At 40.8% G+C, this 17,385-nt stretch overlaps 2 protein-coding genes across 2 annotated transcripts; both read right to left on the reverse strand.

The window, feature by feature from the left end:
- Positions 1–938: 938 nt before the first annotated feature.
- Positions 939–9,556, reverse strand: LOC134842539 (serine/threonine-protein kinase 26-like). The gene is made up of 7 exons (XM_063858929.1): positions 9,429–9,556; positions 9,217–9,339; positions 8,879–9,064; positions 7,571–7,837; positions 6,654–6,839; positions 2,255–2,448; positions 939–1,976 (listed from the first exon to the last, which is right to left on the reverse strand). The coding sequence occupies exons 1-7, from the start codon at positions 9,465–9,467 to the stop codon at positions 1,598–1,600; spliced, it is 1,374 nt and encodes a 457-aa protein (XP_063714999.1). The 5' UTR covers positions 9,468–9,556; the 3' UTR covers positions 939–1,597.
- A 104-nt stretch (positions 9,557–9,660) lies between these two features.
- On the reverse strand, positions 9,661–10,434 carry LOC134842548 (large ribosomal subunit protein uL14-like). The gene is made up of 2 exons (XM_063858941.1): positions 10,204–10,434; positions 9,661–9,888 (listed from the first exon to the last, which is right to left on the reverse strand). The coding sequence occupies exons 1-2, from the start codon at positions 10,423–10,425 to the stop codon at positions 9,691–9,693; spliced, it is 420 nt and encodes a 139-aa protein (XP_063715011.1). The 5' UTR covers positions 10,426–10,434; the 3' UTR covers positions 9,661–9,690.
- Between the last annotated feature and the right edge of the window lie 6,951 nt (positions 10,435–17,385).

Consider the following 17,385-nt stretch of genomic DNA (forward strand, 5'->3'; position numbering starts at 1 on the left):
TCGCCATGAAATCTTCCAGCTCCTTGTCGAGGTCATTTGCACTCGGTTTTGGTTTACGTGCCGTTTTGGAAGCCAGAGCTCCATTTTTAACTGCTGCTTTCTGTTTATTGTTTAATGAATATTTTTTATTCTTATTTTTGCTGATGTTATTTTTGAAGCTTCCTTTCAGTCTGTTTTCCATTTTCGGCTTGAAAGAAGTTCGATTCAGATTGCTTTGTGCCCTGTTTTGAATTGGCTTTTTAAACCCAGTGACTCCCGCTGCTTTCGCTAGACGCTCTTTTGCACTCAATTTCTGTGTATTTTGTCCTAAACGAGCTTGCACGGACAATCTTTGAGTGACTTTCTTCTTCACTCTGGCCGATTCTGATATGGCTTCTGGGCGTTTCTTGGGCGAGTATTTGGCTTTCATTGCTTCCCTCAAAGGCGACAGATCCCGCATCCGTTCACTCAGACTCTTCGGCTTCAGGTCCATTCGCATTGTTGAGCGGCCACCCGAAGAGCGATTCTGTAATCGAGACGCTGTCGGTCTAGAAGATGAGGTCATCATGTTGTCGGCTCTGAAGTTTGAAGCCGGAATCGAACTCTGATGTCTTCGTGCCGTTTCCATTGGATTTGCAGAGAAGGGTCTGATCTGAATTCTGACTTCATCGGGAGCTATAACATTTGGTCGGTTTCTATACGAAGAGCGACTTAGTTCTGAGTGTATTTGAGATAATTTGTAGAAGCGTTCATGTAGTGGAATGTCTGTGCTGTTTCGCACCAGACATCGGTCCAGAATAGAAGGAGAATCGTCACGTGATCGGAACATTGAGACAAAATCCGATCTTTCTTAAATTACAGGCGCTATTTAACTCAACACCCGATCTGAAAATGTAACATTTATTGAGCCAGTTTATATCTAAGATATTTCAATCCAAACATTCTTGAAAACAGGTAGCAAAATTTCGTAAACTTTATTAGAAAGCGCATCAAATGTACACAAATAGTATTATGATGGTATGTATATAAGCAATCCGAAAAATAGAAACTCCTCGATAATTTATTTTGCTTTAAATAACTAATGGACAAGACAAGTTAAGTCGCCTTCCCAGGTGTATTTCGAAATTATTCACATTTTCCTCATTAAATAATTTACTTCAAATTCAGCTAAACAAAGACTGGAGACATCTAATTGAGGTCAATAAAGTTTAAACGTTAAAAAATAACAGTTTCGTGGAGCCAAGCCAATACAGTCAAACCAATCCATCTGCAGCCTCATTCCATTTGAAGCAAATTATATGCGCGCAACAACCAATAGTAGCACAAAAAGAAACGACAGAAATCAAAACAATTGCAGGAGAGAAAACTTTCTAATCTTACACTAAGGAACAATGTGGGCTTTACTGCAGTTAACGATATCAACAATAATCTCGAAAGCAAATTAAGGAGCAATGGGTCCTTCAGAGGAATCATTAGCTGAAGTTGGAAATATGAAGCAGTTTTGAAGCGGGGTTTTTTCTTTGGAAAAATTTCTCTTAACAAGAAAACTTAAGGCTTCATTTCTTGCTGTGATGAAATCAATTTACGAGATGTTGTTCCAGATTACTTGTAATAAAAATCAAGAGGTGTTGCCGCTTGTGATTCCGTTCTGAGTTCCTGCTGTCGAGATCACTTTGACGATGGATGCTGTGAACTTGTCCACACTGAGAGGCGATATGTTGTCTACGTAAGAGAAGCAACTCTCTAGTTCGTCCACTGCCTCGTGACGATGTAGGTGTTGAGTTCTGAGTCGGGAAAACATAGGCACTAGTTGGCTGCTCCAGGTGTCCGAGACGACACTGATTCTCTTGTTGGGACTGTTGGTGACATTCTTATCCCCCTCTGACGAGGGGGTTGTCGCAGGACTAGGAGTGCCGCTGGAGTCCGAGATACTCATTGAATCTAGCTGCTCTCGCATTTTCACTGTGCCCATCGGGAAATTCCACTCACCCACTGACCTAGATTGCAATAAAAGGGAAGTGAAAGAACAAATGGGCAATAGATGATAGATGTATGGAGCATTCCGATAGACTAAGTTTAAGGGAAACGTTTTCTTCAAACTCTCTATTAATAATATACAAAAACTACTGCAGTATAAGTTACTACTACAGTATTCCTTAAATTACTGCAGTATAAGGAAAAGTAAACGTTTCAGGCAACAGAAGTGCTTTCAAACACTGATTAAATCGAAAAGTATTAGTAACATATCTTACTTTCTGCTACTCATTTTTCTTACTTGTGGGCTGAATCTGAGTCTTCGTCGTCCTTCTGGTCGTCCTCTTCGTCTCGGGTGGACCGCCCATTCCTATCTGTGTGGCCCCTCTCCGCCTGCCACTTCCTGTACTTGTCAATCAGTTCCACCAGCACAGCTGGCTTCTTACTGTTGCGCACTATGAATCGGTTCTTAAGCAGTTCCTTCGCACTCGGTCGCTAAACGCACAAAACAATACAAATCACAGCTTTTTTTACATAAGGCGAAGCTGCAATTCGCAAACAGAACCGAAAAAAAAGCAAAGAAGCTATAATAAAGTTTATCAAAGTGAGAGCAATTAAATTGCCGTGGCTAAAAATTTTTTGATACTTTTGAACCCCGACATGAAGAAATATATCACGTCCTCGACTTAACCACGTCCCACAACTGCTCGATGTTTGCGTGATAAGCCAACAAAAAAGCAGATAAAAGAGATGCTATGTAATTGTTGCTGCACTTCTCTATTTGCTAGTTGGGTTGAAAAAATTTGCTAGTTCATAAGACACTACACTCGCTTGCCCGAACGGCTTGCAAGCAAGTATTTAGCCGACACTGAGAATTTCTGATACTAATTTTTATACAGAGGCAAAGCGGAGCTTTGCAACTCCTGAGATACATCTAACACATGGCATTGAAAAATATTGAATAGAATAAAAGTAATAATTTCAAAAAAATGAGATAAAAAAATTAAATTAAAAGCCGAAAAACGAAAACTACAAAAATTTAATTCATACCATTGTCTTGAAAGATAAACTTGAAAGATAAACAGACTTAAAACGTACCAAAAATCAATGCCCGCGAGGCAACTAAGGCAAAAAAATTGGATTGACCCTCGTCAAACCTCAACTCTAGACATAAAAATATTCTAGCTTAAAAAATATCTTTTAGAAAGTTAAAGTTTTACGACCCATCCCTACTAAAACAGACAAAAACAATAATTATAATTTCCCCTTGAAACCTCACCGCAAATTTGACGAAGCCGATATCATAAACGTTCAGCTCGTTTAACCGAAAAAAACGATATAAAATTATTACACAGAGGCGCGAAGCTGCATTTCGCATACACAAGCAAAAATATGACAGATAACGCTACTGGAAAAACTGAATGAGTAAAACCTTGAGTCTTAAAATTTTCTTGACGTATGTCAATTATGACGAATTGGCAGTACCAGTCAATTTGAAAAAAAAATTCACCAACTAACATGCCTCAATTTATAGAGCAGTCTATCGAGCAGTAATAACAAGAAAAAATTAAAAGTAATGAAAATAAAACGAATTTTTTTTAACTTCAGATTTTTTTTGTAAAAAACATTCCCCCACACGCCATATTAAAAACAAAGTGATACATTTCGCTTCTAGTAACAACTCAATTATGGCAAATAAGCTTCATTAATCGTTCCAAATAAGCTTCGTTAAACCAATTTGGAACGACTTCTATGACGAATTAAATCTCCGCTTCCGCGTTAATAGCTCGAAATGTATCGCGCGTTAATTATCCCCAATTGGCCAAAATGGCAATTTTAAAACTTCCATAACTTTACAAAAGTTTATCAAGTGAAAGTTTTTTCCAAATTTAAACTCAGGACGACAATACTTTTTGAATGATATAAAAAAAATCCGTCAAAAATGGCTAGTTAAAGTCGAAATTTGTCTGAAGAAAAAACCACTACGAGAACAAATATTCCGTTACTTTCGCTTACAAAAGTGCGAACAATAATAGTCTGTGTTAATATCCCTAGCATTGCATGCACTTAATAGCTGGTTACCGATCAAAATGAACACTTTCAAAACGAACACATTTTATCGCAACAATTTTTGCGACTTAGGTTGATAAAAAAAGATAGTTCATAGTATAACACAGGCATTGATTGTGTAAACAATCAGAGTTGATAAATTCTAGCAAGAGCAATTTTTAATTATAAAAAAGTTGGAATCAAAAAATATCAAGTGAAAGTTTTTTCCAAATTTAAACTCAGGACGACAATACTTTTCGACTGATCGAAAAAAATCCGTCAAAAATGGCTAGATAAAGTCGAAATTTAACTGAAGAAAAAAACCACTACGAGCACAAATATTCCGTTACTTTCGTTTACAAAAGTGCGAACAATAATAGTCTGTGTTATTATCCCTAGCATTGCATGCACTTAATAGCTGGTTACTGATCAAAATGAACACTTTCAAAACGAACACATTTTATCGCAACAATATTTGCGACTTAGGTTGAAAAAAAAAGATAGTTCATAGTATAACACAAGCATTGCTTGTGCAAACAATCAGAGTTGGTAAATTCAAGCTAGAGCAACTTTAAATTATAAAAAAAAATGGAATCAAAAAATAAAAACCCAGCTTTAAAAAAACCACTCGAAAGGGTTGACAGATAATATAAATTGCATTTGAAAAAAACCCAAAATCAGCCCACAGAAATTAGGACGAAAAACGAAAAACACAAATTCGATTTAAAAAATGAACATTTTTCAGTTTTTTTATTCGAAAAACATAATTATTACCCCATCTGAACTTAAAAAAAAGAATTGAATTTTCGGGAAATTGAGAATGTCAGTCTTTAAGCATGTGAGAATGTCGGCACAAAGTGTTAAAGTTGTTTACGGGAAAAAAGTCTTAAATCCTGATCACAAGTCACCTCGTAAGTAAGAAAAATTGAAAGGTTATACACAAAGGCAAAGCGATGCTTTGAATCACTTGCAAATAAACACAAACAAAAGAAATAAGTCGATAAAATGAAAAGTAATAAACAAAAAACAAAGAACCAAAAAACTTTCCTATGCTTCGATGAAAGACAACTAGGGGCCCAGCTTAAGCTGGACGCACCTGTTTGTTATTTTTTAAATTTTTTATACTAATGCGAGACGAAATGTGTTATTTCATAAATTGATATTTGTCTAAAACCTTAGTTGATTCTCTACTAAAATACTAAAGAAGGGTGAAAACTTTTGAGATATTGGAATTTTTCCAAGGAAATAACCTTTCACTTTTAAAAAATTGAGGAGTCGCCTCTTCCACAGAAAAAATATCGCAACCTGTTTTTTCAATTTAGTTTTTTCTCAGATTTGAAAGTAGGTTTTATGAAAATTCAAAAATCTACCAAAACGGTCAGAAGTTCAAAAACCTGACTTTTCGAATTCCACAAATGTTTTCTGCAAAAAGCAAGACAAGGAGCTAATTTAGATAGAAGATTTCCAAAACCAGGCTTTTGACTGAACACTTCACCTGAGAATTCGAACGGTAGTTCTTGTTTCGTTTTAACCAATGAAATCAGAATTGCGTACGTTGGGACGTAGTTCTGGATTTGGGACGTAGTTCTCGAGAAAAGTCAAAAATTTTCAAAAAAAACGGTCAAAATTTTTACTTCTCTGAGGCCCATAACGTCCTGTTTCAAAAAAAAATAGGCGTAGATGCGTACGCAAAGGAGCTTTTCCCGACCATTTTTTTTAGATAACGGAGGATAGTTTTCGAGAAATTTCAAAAAAGTTTAGAAAAACGGTCAAAAAATTTGATGTCAAAAAATCAGCGCTATGTCCATTGAAACCACAATCTTAGAAAAGGGGGATTTTACAAAAGTGAAAAAAATCAAAAATGGTCAAAAAATCAACAATTTGACTATTCCGAGGGCCATATCTTTATGTGTTAAAAATAATAATTTGGGCGTAGCCAATTATGCAGGTGACTTTCTAAAATCTGTCCTATTCATTGAAACCAAAACTGCAGATTAGAGGGGGTAGTTTTTTCAAAAACGAAAACAAAAATATAGCTCAAATATTGCCTCCACAGACTTTTTCAAAGTAAGTAAAGTAAATAGATGTAAAGTAAAAAGAGACGATGGGAGTATGCGTGCACACAGGGGAGCAGCCGGGCTTTCCTTGATACCTTTCTGAAAATCGGTTAAATTTTTTACATTTTTTTTTTCAAAAAGTGAAAGACTCATACACACTGAATAAACAAGGTCCGGCAGGGATACAAATTCGGGACCTTCGTTACCTCTTGGCCAAGTGCAAAGGAACCTCGTAGTTGTTAAGATTCAATGATTAATCAAGCTGATAATGTGTAAGAAAAGTTGTTTACGGGAAAAAATTCTACTTCCCGGTTACAAGACACTTGCTTTCGAAGTGTAAGTATGATTCAAGAATCGATCGACTACCAGCGGGTTAAGAAAATCCAAAATCAATTCAGAACAATGAGGTTCAGGGGTTAGCCAGCACAATTGAATTCTACAAATCATAGCCAAAAGGAAATTGGAAAAGAGTCAAGGAACTAAACAAAAGCGACAAAAAAAGGGAGCTTCATTCATTCACATGTAAAAAGCCTTCATTCACATATATATATGTTAACACTATGAGAAGAATATATGTTTTGGTATTCCACTTACATATGCAGTGTTTTTGTTGAGACAGTGTTCTACGAACTCCTTGAAGCCTTTGGAGAAGCTGCCCTCTAAAACAGGCGAGGGTTGCTTAGGAATGAGGAAGAGAACTCGCATCGGGTGCAGCTTCGAGAACGGGGGCTCCCCATGGGCCAACTCAATTGCAGTTATACCCAGAGACCAGATATCTGCCTAGAGCACAAAGAAGGGAGTTAGGATAGTCTAATCTTCTCAAAATAAACCAGAATAAGAAATTATTTCACTCTAAGAATCAGAATTACACAAGCAATTAACAAAAATACAAAATTAAACAAATTGGCAAAACTTTTTTACACAAATCGTTAATGGTCAATCGTTACCGATAATTAAAGTGGATACGCTAAGGGTTTGATGAAACCCACTTGGAGCGTACCCTGGTGACAATTAATTTCATTGAAATTGCTATCATCAGTTTTGAAACTTAAAGAAAAAAAGGCAGATCATTTTTTAATCAGAATTTTACAGATTATTCATGCAATAGAAAAGTAGCTCTGAAAACTCGCTGTTTTGGGCAGCATAAAATCCCTGTTCTATTGACGCAAACCAAAAACAAGATAGCATCTCAATATCTTCCCTGCCATTCATGAAGGGAACTAAGTCGATAAACGTTACAAACTAAATTCTTCAAAGCGAGAAAATATTACTTTTTCATTAAAATATTTCGTCCGTATCGTATCAACTCAACAGCAAAGTATCACGTGGGACTTTTCAGTTAAGCAAAAATTGTATTTAAACTGACGAAACCAAAGCTGACATCCATAAAACCGAATGTCATCTTCCAATTTCATGATAGAAGTACGATCAAATGTAGGTTATTTGCAGCTGATCTAATGACAAAATAGACATGCATTTACCTTCATAGAGTCGAAACTTAGTATCCTTACCTTGTAGTCGTATTCTGATTGCTGAATCACTTCGGGTGCCATCCAGAAAGGAGTGCCAGTAAAAGTGTTCCTCTTCATCTGCGTGTCTGTCAATTGACCAGACACACCGAAGTCCCCCAATTTCACGTCCCCATTCTCCGCCAACAACACATTGGCCGCCTTGATGTCTCTGTGCAACTTCCTCTGACTATGCAGATACTCCAGTCCCTTTAGGACTTCACGTAGAATGGTCGCAATAAAGACTTCTTCGAAAGGACCTGGCTTCATCTGGAACAGATTTGAAAATTTTTTTTGTGTCAAAATTGTCGAACGTTCAGATCAAAACTTCCCAACTCAGAAAAAAACAATTCAGTGGTTTATTGATTCAAACGATAAATTGCACAAAAGCGAAGCGAGGCTTCGCAACACTTGTGGTCCCACGCAAAAGTAGCATTGAGGCTAGCAGACAGGAAAGGAGAGCCACTAAGCCCAAAAAAGTGAAAAAATTGCAACGTTCAAATCAAAACTTCAAAATTTTGTCTTTAATGATGTTTTATTTGCGGAAAACACGTCCAGAAATGCAATAGACAGCGTTTAATGAGAGCTCAAAAACAGTTATCAAGTGTCAACTGAGCCGACAAAACTTCCCGTAAATTCGAAAACAAATTGTTGTCATGAAAAACTTTTAACTATAAATCCTTATTCTAAGACTTTTTATCATTATGTGCAATCCGGAGGGAAGCATAAACTAATGCTTTCCTTGAAACGACCCATAATTAGGTCACTAAGCCAATAAAGTATTAGTCGAAATTATTTTTGCCAAAGAAAGTTTATGAGCGAGAAAATATACCAAGTCAAGGTTAGTGAAATTACAATTTGCAGGGGTAAATCAAAACACAAAGCAAAATTAGGGAAAATTGCGTAAAGCAGAAAAAAATTGGATCCAATGTGACAAAATAATAGGCTGACATTTCTCTTGAAACTGAACATTTCCCGTTTGGAAACAAAAACATGTCCTGGTCAGATTCTAACCCAGGACCTTTGCCATCCCAGACGTATTCGTAAGCTTCATAACAAGCAAGCCGGAGAGGCAAAGAAAAGTGAACTCATTATGAGCCAAGATACCTAGTGACTCTTTTAAACAAGTTGCTCACCCGGAAAAAAAGTATATATTCCGCTTTGATAACGCTTGCTAATCGCAAGCGTTACCATATTGAGCATGCTATATATTATGCTCAATAATTAAGAACAAACATCACTTTTAATTGATCCACAAAGATGGTTTTATCATCATTGGTAACCCGTCAACTTCTATTTTAAATTACTCACTAGATCTAGGGCCGATCCTCCTCCGAGGTACTCCATGATAATCCAGAGTTTGGTGCCCTTAAGGAATGAGTTGAAGTAGTTGATGACGTGAGGGGACCTACATTGGGACAGGGTCTTGATCTCCTGCAGGATATCCTCTATCTCATCCTCCGCCTCCTCGAGGTCAATCAGCTTAATGGCCACAACCTGTCCATATAAAGAGTATTAGTTGACCAAGAGGTAACACAAAATTGCACGTTGTATACGCGAGGAACTATAACTTAAACTACAAAAACTAGCTAGATACAAAAAGAACAAATTGAGATTTTGGATTATTTGATTTGAATTTGATTCACAACCTGTTTCGTATTGTTGTCTATCCCTTTGAAGACTTCGCCAAATGAACCTTTCCCTACTCTCTCCAGTTTAGTGTAGAGACTCTCGGGGTCACCATTCGAGCTTCCAAAACTTCCCGAGGCATTCTAGATAACAAAATCATTACTTCATTATCTACAGAAACTAAAACAGCTGAGTTTACTTCAAGGTGATAATGATCTAAGCATCAACTTACAGAGGATCCTCTGGAATTCGGCAAAAGGACATGGTCCATCGCCAGTCTGATTGATGGTTGGCCAACTCGATGACCATGGAAGAGGTAAGTCAAACAAACTCAAAACTATTCAACATGCCCTAACTGAAAAACAAATCAGTAGTTGCTAGTGTAGGCAGAGCAAAGAGGTTTGATTGACTATTACTACTTTATATGGGAGCTTTGAATAATTGAATGGTAGTGCAGAAAAAAATTAGTTCATCAAACTTCAATTCACTTTAAGTTAAGCTACTGATGAAGCATTGGACGAGATCTTGGGCCATAGATCGGCGCACTCTTTGGCAACTGGGCCAGTGATAGCGGAACCTTTCATTTCGCCCTTGACATTGACAATGACTCCTGCATTGTCCTCAAAGTAGATGAAAACACCGTCCTTCCTCCGGTAGGGTTTGCGCTGCCTGATGACGACAGCGGGCATAACCTGTATAATAAATAGCAGTACAATTAACTGATTGGAAAGTCCCAAAAAAAACAATTGACAGATGCGAAAAGTGATTGCTGAGAGCTAGCACAATTAGTTCAAAATTCATGCAGGATCATACCAAAAAATGCCAGTTAATGAATGGAAAACAGGTCGGTGAAAAGGTGCTAGAATGATCATTATGATATTAAGACATGGAATCGAGAAAACATCAAGAATGAAGAAAGGGATAGAGAATTTGAAACTATTTTATGTTCAGAGAAAACATTGAGAATGAAGAAACGGATCGAGATTTTAAAATTATGTTCAACACACCTTTTTCCGCAGTTCGGGTTTGCCTTTTTTAACTGTTGCCATGACCATGTCACCAGCCGCAGCTGCGGGAAGCCTATTCAACCTTCCGTGGATTCTTTTCACCGAAATGATGTACAAATTTTTGGCTCCCGTGTTATCTGCGCAATTTATCACAGCGCCAACAGGAAGTGCCAAAGAGATTCGGAACTTGCTTCCTCCACCTCCCTTTCCTCGACGAGACATTTTCAACTGAAAATATTAGTAGATGATATTTTATTGAAAACATAATATCAACTGTGAAACTGTGAGCAGAGGCAGGCGCGGGATTTTCTTGTTTCTATGTTCTGATGTATATCAGCTAGTAACTTGTTTCTGTCATTGTTTAGTGTCTGTATTTATAATCAGTTCCTTTTTTGATTTTCAGTTCTGATGATGATAATAAAATCGAAACGCGTCAAACTTTGTTGTTTTCTAAAACATAATATCATAACAGCTAACGAGACATTGAAAATTTATACGCAACAAAATGCAATTTTCAAGGTGCTTTTTCAATGCATATTTGATGCCCACTAAAAAAAGAAAATCAGCATAATAAAATTGAAAATAAGATGAGCGGTCCTTGAGCAGAAACCTGAATATGATAATGGTCGACGCGAGAAATCAATAAATTAGATTAGGTGAACAAGCAATTCCACGGTAGCTATTTTCGATCAGGCATTGAGCGAATAGAAAAAAACTTCAGATGACCAGTAGCCATTATAGCAAACCAGAATATTTTAGGGGTCAGATATAGTTTTAGGGCAGGGTTTAGCATGGGGTTGAAAACTTTGCATCGAGGATACTAGGAAGTAGCTGCTGTCTTAAGTTTCGACTCTATTCCCAACAATTTTTTTTTGTTCCGTGTTTGAACTCATTTGTTTGGAATGTTTAATTTGGGAGTTCCGAGAGCTATAAGCTTACCTAGAGAGGCTTGTATGTTCAACAATTACACCACTGATTACAAGAAAAAAATTCTGGATGGTTGGTTTGCAATGCTGTCAAGGACCACGTTTTTTTGCTAAACGTTGTTTTTGAAGAAGGTTCGAAGACCGCTCAGTGATTTTTGAGTTAGTTGAAGCTCATCGTTTTTGATATCCGTTTTGAAGTATCTTTTTTGTTTGATGCTTCTGTAAGGCCAATAGTTTCTGTAACAGTCGCCTACTGCAGTCACATATGAGGCTTAAGAAAAATAGGCCCAATAACCATTGGCTCAAGAGTCAGGGACACTATCTCTTGTGTTTTTCTACCTCAAGAACGGTCGGAGCCAATTCGGTTCGCTTGCGACATGAGACTAGAACCCGCTACAGCTTGAAGGCTACTACCAAAATATCCCTCCACTCTAGAAAATAAGAACGTCCCCATACTTAGGTCTCAAAATACCCAAAATACGCGAACGCCGTTAAAAACAGGGTTGGAACAATCCGTTAAGTTACTTTTTATTGGACAGTGAAACTTTGATCCATTTCAGATGGATCAACCTAAAACTCGCCTTATCTCAACATAACAATCATAAAACACACTCGAGAAATTTAAATTGGGGACTCACATGTTGATGTACTCGAGTACAGGGAGTAATTAAATTGGTAAGCAGCTCAAGAATTAGATAATATAACTAGATAAGTTTAATACTGGTCAGTTTTGGTAACAGAAGTAAATTCTGGCTCTAGAATTTGAGTTTTTGTATGAAGCATTGGGACACTCAAGCTGTCCACCTTTCCATTGAAGGTTCACTCTAGTTCGTTCCGAATAGTCGTTCTTTCTTCTATTTATCGTCTCTCCTCCTATTTCGGGATAAGACAGCTCTACCCGTGTCCTATTTTATATCTGGAAATTGCGAATAGCAATTTCCCGCTGTTTTTCTTTAGTATTTTCCCGCAATTGTAAATTCGGATGTTCTGATTTCTTACTTTATGTTTTCAGTTGGTACGAGAAAACTGAGCATGACAGGCTCCATTCGAAATTTTGAAAATTAAAACTTCACTCCAAAATTACGTATTTTCGTGTCTCTCAAGGTCAAACTTCCAGATATGACCGACTGGCACATACTCCCCGGACTCAAGATCGATGTCCTCATCGCGTGCTGTCGTTGTCAGTGAATCCCCTGAAGCCCGAGTGTCACTCAAGATACAGTGCCAGTGGTCATTTACAGAAGTTTGCAGCAGACTCAAGTTTATCTACCTTCCAAAATTCACGACCATATAAAATTTTCACACTATCGCTAAACAGCAATCAAAATCTGCACACACCTGCACCTTATGAATTCCCGCTTTTTAAGCTGGTGATTTAAAATTTCTTTTGTCCTATTCAATCAGGAAATCGTCATGCAGCATTTTGATTTATATAATAGATCTAGCATATTAATAACAATATCTTATTCGTTAAAATTTCTTTTTCGTGAACCCAGATTTCATCAGAGTTCACCCTCGAGCGCCCTCCCTCTCAAGACTCAAGACTCTAGAATTTTCCTTTTGAGCCACTGGCTCACCTTGTGTTCTTTGCCCTCGAGGTACCCGATCCAGATACTTTTGACACTGTGATCTGTTCCAATAGTGCTTCTTCGTCATCGGAGCTGATCACGATCTCCTCCCAAGCCTTCAGCTGTTCATAGGATCGCATCCACTCCCTTTGCTCTTGCATTCTCTTCGCTTGATTCGGTAAGCTCTTCACCTTCGACTCCCGGTTCAAACAGAAGGAATTGTGAAGACTCAGGCTTACATTCTTCGCCAGGTCCTCCTCCAGTATTGACTCCCTCGCTCTAGTGTTGTCTCTGGATACTCTACCCACTCTTTTCCACCCCGTCGTGATCGCATTCCGATGGGTCAGCAGAGGTCTTTTGAAGGCATCTGGTCCTATCTCGGCCTGGAATTGTCGATATTCCTTTTGATGTTTCCTCATGTGATCCTTCGTCGCTACATATAACCAGGATGTCAACGTCGCGCGAAACCAAGGAAAGAATCTCAAGCGGCTCCACACGTGTCTGACTTCCATTGGTATGGCGAACACCTTGCATGCTGTCTGGAACAACTCAAGTCTCCTGCTGTAATCTATCGCGTGAATCGACTCTGCTGTTGGCGTCTTCGATTCTCAATACTTTGCTATGTTTTCTTCCATCCATCGTAGAGCCAGCATTGTGCTCACCACCAAGATGGTCACTTTTTGTTGATGCTCGGGTAGTCCCAACGACCTGATTTCTTCTACATCCCAGATCAGGCAGAGATTGGTTTGGTCTGGGTACCACACTGTCTGCGCCAGACAGTGGCACGGACAATCCCCGTGTGTGAGGTCAATGCTCCTAAGATTGCGTTCTCCCAAGGCTTCTAGGAGAGACTCAAGTTCCATCATCTTCTCGTGTATCACGTCGACTTCTTCCAAGTTTGGGGCACTTACCATGGGTTTCCCAATCACGTTTTGTCTCTCGAGGTCACTTGTATTTTCGCTCTCCAAGCCTAGAAGTCCTTCACCCCAGATTTCACTCAAGTCGTCCCTTTGTTCTTTAGGCACTGTTCCTCGGATCTTCCTCAACAGCTTGTGTGAATGATGTGACATCCGAGCCAGTCTTACACATTTGGGCACTGAGAAGGCTTTGTCTATCAATACCCTCTGGCTGGATATTTCTACCAATGCCATGTGCAATGGATAGTGGCTGCCACATAGGTTGGCCATCACTGACCCCACTAGGGACTTCGCATTTAGAGGCAGTCCATAGGCTTCGCTCATGGGAAATCCCATCTCCGCTTCGAGTCCAACCTTCCAACTCTTGATGTGTTTCTGGGTCACCTGCAACACTCCGGGCCATGACTCCACGCTCAACGCGGTCACCAAGTGGTGTTCTGACTCTAGCCTCTCCAATGACTGGAGACTACACATTCTCGAGAAGAAACCCAGAGCTGTTGCTAGGTTCACAGTGGTACTCGCGTAGCACTCAGCCACTATCTGTATCTCACTTTTCTCCCTTTCGGTGATATCTTCAAACCAGGTGACTAGGTCTTTTTTCTGGAAAGACTGTATCCTGATGCACGATCGTCCATCACAGGTGTGCTCGCCATTCCCACACGTCGAGTCAAGACAACTGCCCGGCTCCATCTTCTTTACCGACCCTGTTCCGCTCGTCATCTCACTTGACTCCTTCATCTGAGGCGGGATCAGTCTATGTACTATACTCAAGGTCGCTAAATCTTCATCCTCTGTCGGCGCCAATCTCACTCGCTCAGTGACTTCCTCGATCAGGCTCGCATGGGGATGTGGACACCAAGAGGGCCTGAGCAACTTCCACACCACTCCCAGATTCGTGGTCAACGTGCCGTTCCCGTTACCCATTCTTAGTTCTACTCTTTTACTTGAGCGTGGCACACTTATTACTTCCGGTGTCCTCTCGAGAATCAAACCCAGACTAGGTCTCTCTCTTTCCACAGGGTCTATCTCCATTATCCTCTCTATCCAGAACTTCAGTAGCTCCGCCACCTCATAGTTTCTGTGGGCACCTCCAGCTTCCAAGTCTAGGAAAGGGTTATATGCCATCCCCATCACTCCAGACACATACTGATACTCTCCCTTCTTGTTGGGTTTCGAGTACTCTCCTGGAGGGGCCAGGTTACGGTGAACGTCGTGTTTCTCCTCGAACTTCTTGTTGTAGAACCTCCGTATCTCATCTAACTTCCTGTGGCTCTCCAGAGATTGCCTAGAACCATCTTCCTTTTCTATCCCAGTACTCTGGTACACATTCAAGATTACTATGGAGACTCTCCTCTCCAGCGTCTTGCTTCCAATTGCTCTCTGGTGACATGCTAGGATGGTACTGTCAGTCATCATCGACATCGTCCATCTCAAGAAGCAGGTAGCATCCTTCCTCCTTGCCAGGCTCAAGCCTGAGTTGTCTCTAGCAACATGCTGCATCAGCATTCGATATACCTCTAGGTTCTTGCCTCCCAACTTCAACTTTTCGTACGAAGTTAGTGTCTCTAACTCTATTCCCAACAGGCTCCACGCAAACATCAGTTGCCCTGCGGTCCTAATAAAGGGATTCGCCATCAACGGCGATGCCGATGATGATGTTCTCATCGCTTCTTCAAAATGATCCTTTAACAAGCTCTGCCAAGTTCTCTTCAACTGGCTCCCCAATTCTAATTTATTGATACCAGCCTTCTGCTGGGTAGCCCAGTTGCGTCGTTTGCGTGACACTCCACTGTCGAGCTTCTTCAGGCAGTCTTCCAATTCCTGCAATGTTTCCAGGGCCACCCACCTCGGTCGGGCGGTGTTCCTCGTTTTATTTTTCTCAAGAGGATCGCTAGTCACTTGCTTCCCGGTAGCCTGGTGTTCATTTGAGACCCATTCATTACCGACGTCCACTTCCCAGGTCTGCCCGCTCGTTGAACCTCGCTTCATTTTTATCCTCTGAGGTTTGAAGTCTTCTTCCGTTGCTGAACTGGCGGGGATCTCCATCTCCTTTTCTACATCGAGCAGTTTCCTCGACTCGTAGCTACTCTTGTAGGCTGCTGTCTTCCATCGTGCCAGAACCATGGGGGCCGTCTCTCTCAAGTTCTTCTCCGAGACCGCATCCGCCGAAGGACTTCCCAAGCCCTCCACGTCTCTCTTCCTCTTGCGAGACCTCACGTCTTTACTCGGGGGCGTTGTCGTTACCATCACTGATTCGACTTCCTTGTCTCCCCCCAACCCTTCCAACTCTTGCTTCCCCCCTGCTCGAGCCTTAAGGATATTAGTACTTTTAATTATATTACTAGTTCCGACCTTATCCTCCCTTACATGTTCAATTATTTTATCGTCAGTTTTTTGTTTCGGAGTAGAGCTGTCTTTACATTTGTCATCTCTGGTCTTTCGTGGTGCCTTCCTCAACTCGACCATCTTGCTCAGCAGCTCTTCTCTAGCTTTCTCCTCCAGACCTGTCCCCACCAGGATAGGTTCTCCGAACTTCACCACCGTGTCCCACAGCTCCTCCTTGAAATCGTCCAATGTGGTGTCGTCGTTCACTTCTCGATTAAAATCGCTCAAGAATTGTCGCCAAGCATCCGCATCCAGGGTACCTAGGAAGGCATCCCTGTTTCCCTCGAAGGTGTTTTTCTCCCTTTTGTCCGCACTCAAGAAGATCATTCCCATGTTGGGATTCTCACTCGTCAGTGGCAACTCTAGGTTCTTGCGAGGAGATGAGGTCAAAGGTGGCGTGGGGGTGTCTGCCCAATTTTCTCCACTCAGATCTTTCAACAGTTCTTGCGTGGTGAACTCTTCCTCTGATGGCTTCTGCTCCGGGGTATTTCCCACCTCCATATCCTCTCCTGCCTCGCTGAGAGTCTCATCCATGCTCTCCTCCCCCGATTCTGCTTCTCTTCTCTCAAGAATCCTTCTGAATCGATCCTCTACGGGACCACTCCTTTTATCCCCAGGGGTATCCACTGATAGGGGTGCTGGCGTAGCTGGACCCGTTTCCTTGTACTCTGTCAGGGCCACGTGCAATGGACCTGCTGCATCCAGCTTTTTTCCTTCCTGATTCCTTTGCACCTGCTCTAGTCCGTAAGGTGCCCGGTATCTCCTTGTGGCAAACAGCACCTCGTCTGCTTTCAGTGCGATATGCCCTTCATTCACTATCATCCTGCCATCGTCCCACACCGGCAACTGGTTCTCTAGACCTGCCCGCTCAAGTATTCTCAAGGCATCTCGCACCTCGAATTTCGGGGGCATCGACCCTCTCATTTTCTTGGCTTGAGTTGTCCATGAATTTATCTTCGCATCGCTGGTGTGAAAATAAATCACTGCAGTGTAGCCGATGAAGAGAGGATCCCAGCCGTCGATGAACTCCTTCTGCTGTTCTTCGGTTGCTGCTCTTGCGAAAAGGGATGGGACCACCAGGGAGCTGTTCATCCCCAGGGTCATTCTCCTCACTGTCGGGAATTCGGGAATGCTTGCTGGCAGGACTTCCTTCTCCAATATCGCTTCTAACTCCCTCTTCACCAGCTCGAAGCTCTTCTTCCATGCGGGAATTCTCAAGATCTCTTGCCCACTTGCTGTCAGGGGGTTTAGGTTCCAGAACTTGGGATAAGTTTCGATGGGGCCTTCGCGCTTGCCTCCCATCCTGCACTGCAGTTGTCCTCGAAAACTGTATGCCACCAACTCCGGATCCTTCACCTTTCCGAAGAGCACCGTGTTGCTCATCTG

Source organism: Symsagittifera roscoffensis, chromosome 1 (assembly GCF_963678635.1).
Source record: "Symsagittifera roscoffensis chromosome 1, txSymRosc1.1, whole genome shotgun sequence".
NCBI classification, from domain to species: Eukaryota; Metazoa; Xenacoelomorpha; order Acoela; family Convolutidae; genus Symsagittifera; species Symsagittifera roscoffensis.

Coding starts and splice junctions, on each gene's coding strand:
- LOC134842539 (XM_063858929.1), bottom strand. CDS start 9,467: ATGGACCATGTCCTTTTGCCGAATTCCAGAGGATCCTCT. Junction 7,838..8,878: donor GAGGATCGGCCCTAGATCTA/GTGAGTAATTTA, acceptor AATCTGTTCCAG/ATGAAGCCAGGTCCTTTCGA. Junction 6,840..7,570: donor AATCAGAATACGACTACAAG/GTAAGGATACTA, acceptor TTTGTGCTCTAG/GCAGATATCTGGTCTCTGGG.
- LOC134842548 (XM_063858941.1), bottom strand. CDS start 10,425: ATGTCTCGTCGAGGAAAGGGAGGTGGAGGAAGCAAGTTCCGAATCTCT. Junction 9,889..10,203: donor AACCCGAACTGCGGAAAAAG/GTGTGTTGAACA, acceptor TTTATTATACAG/GTTATGCCCGCTGTCGTCAT.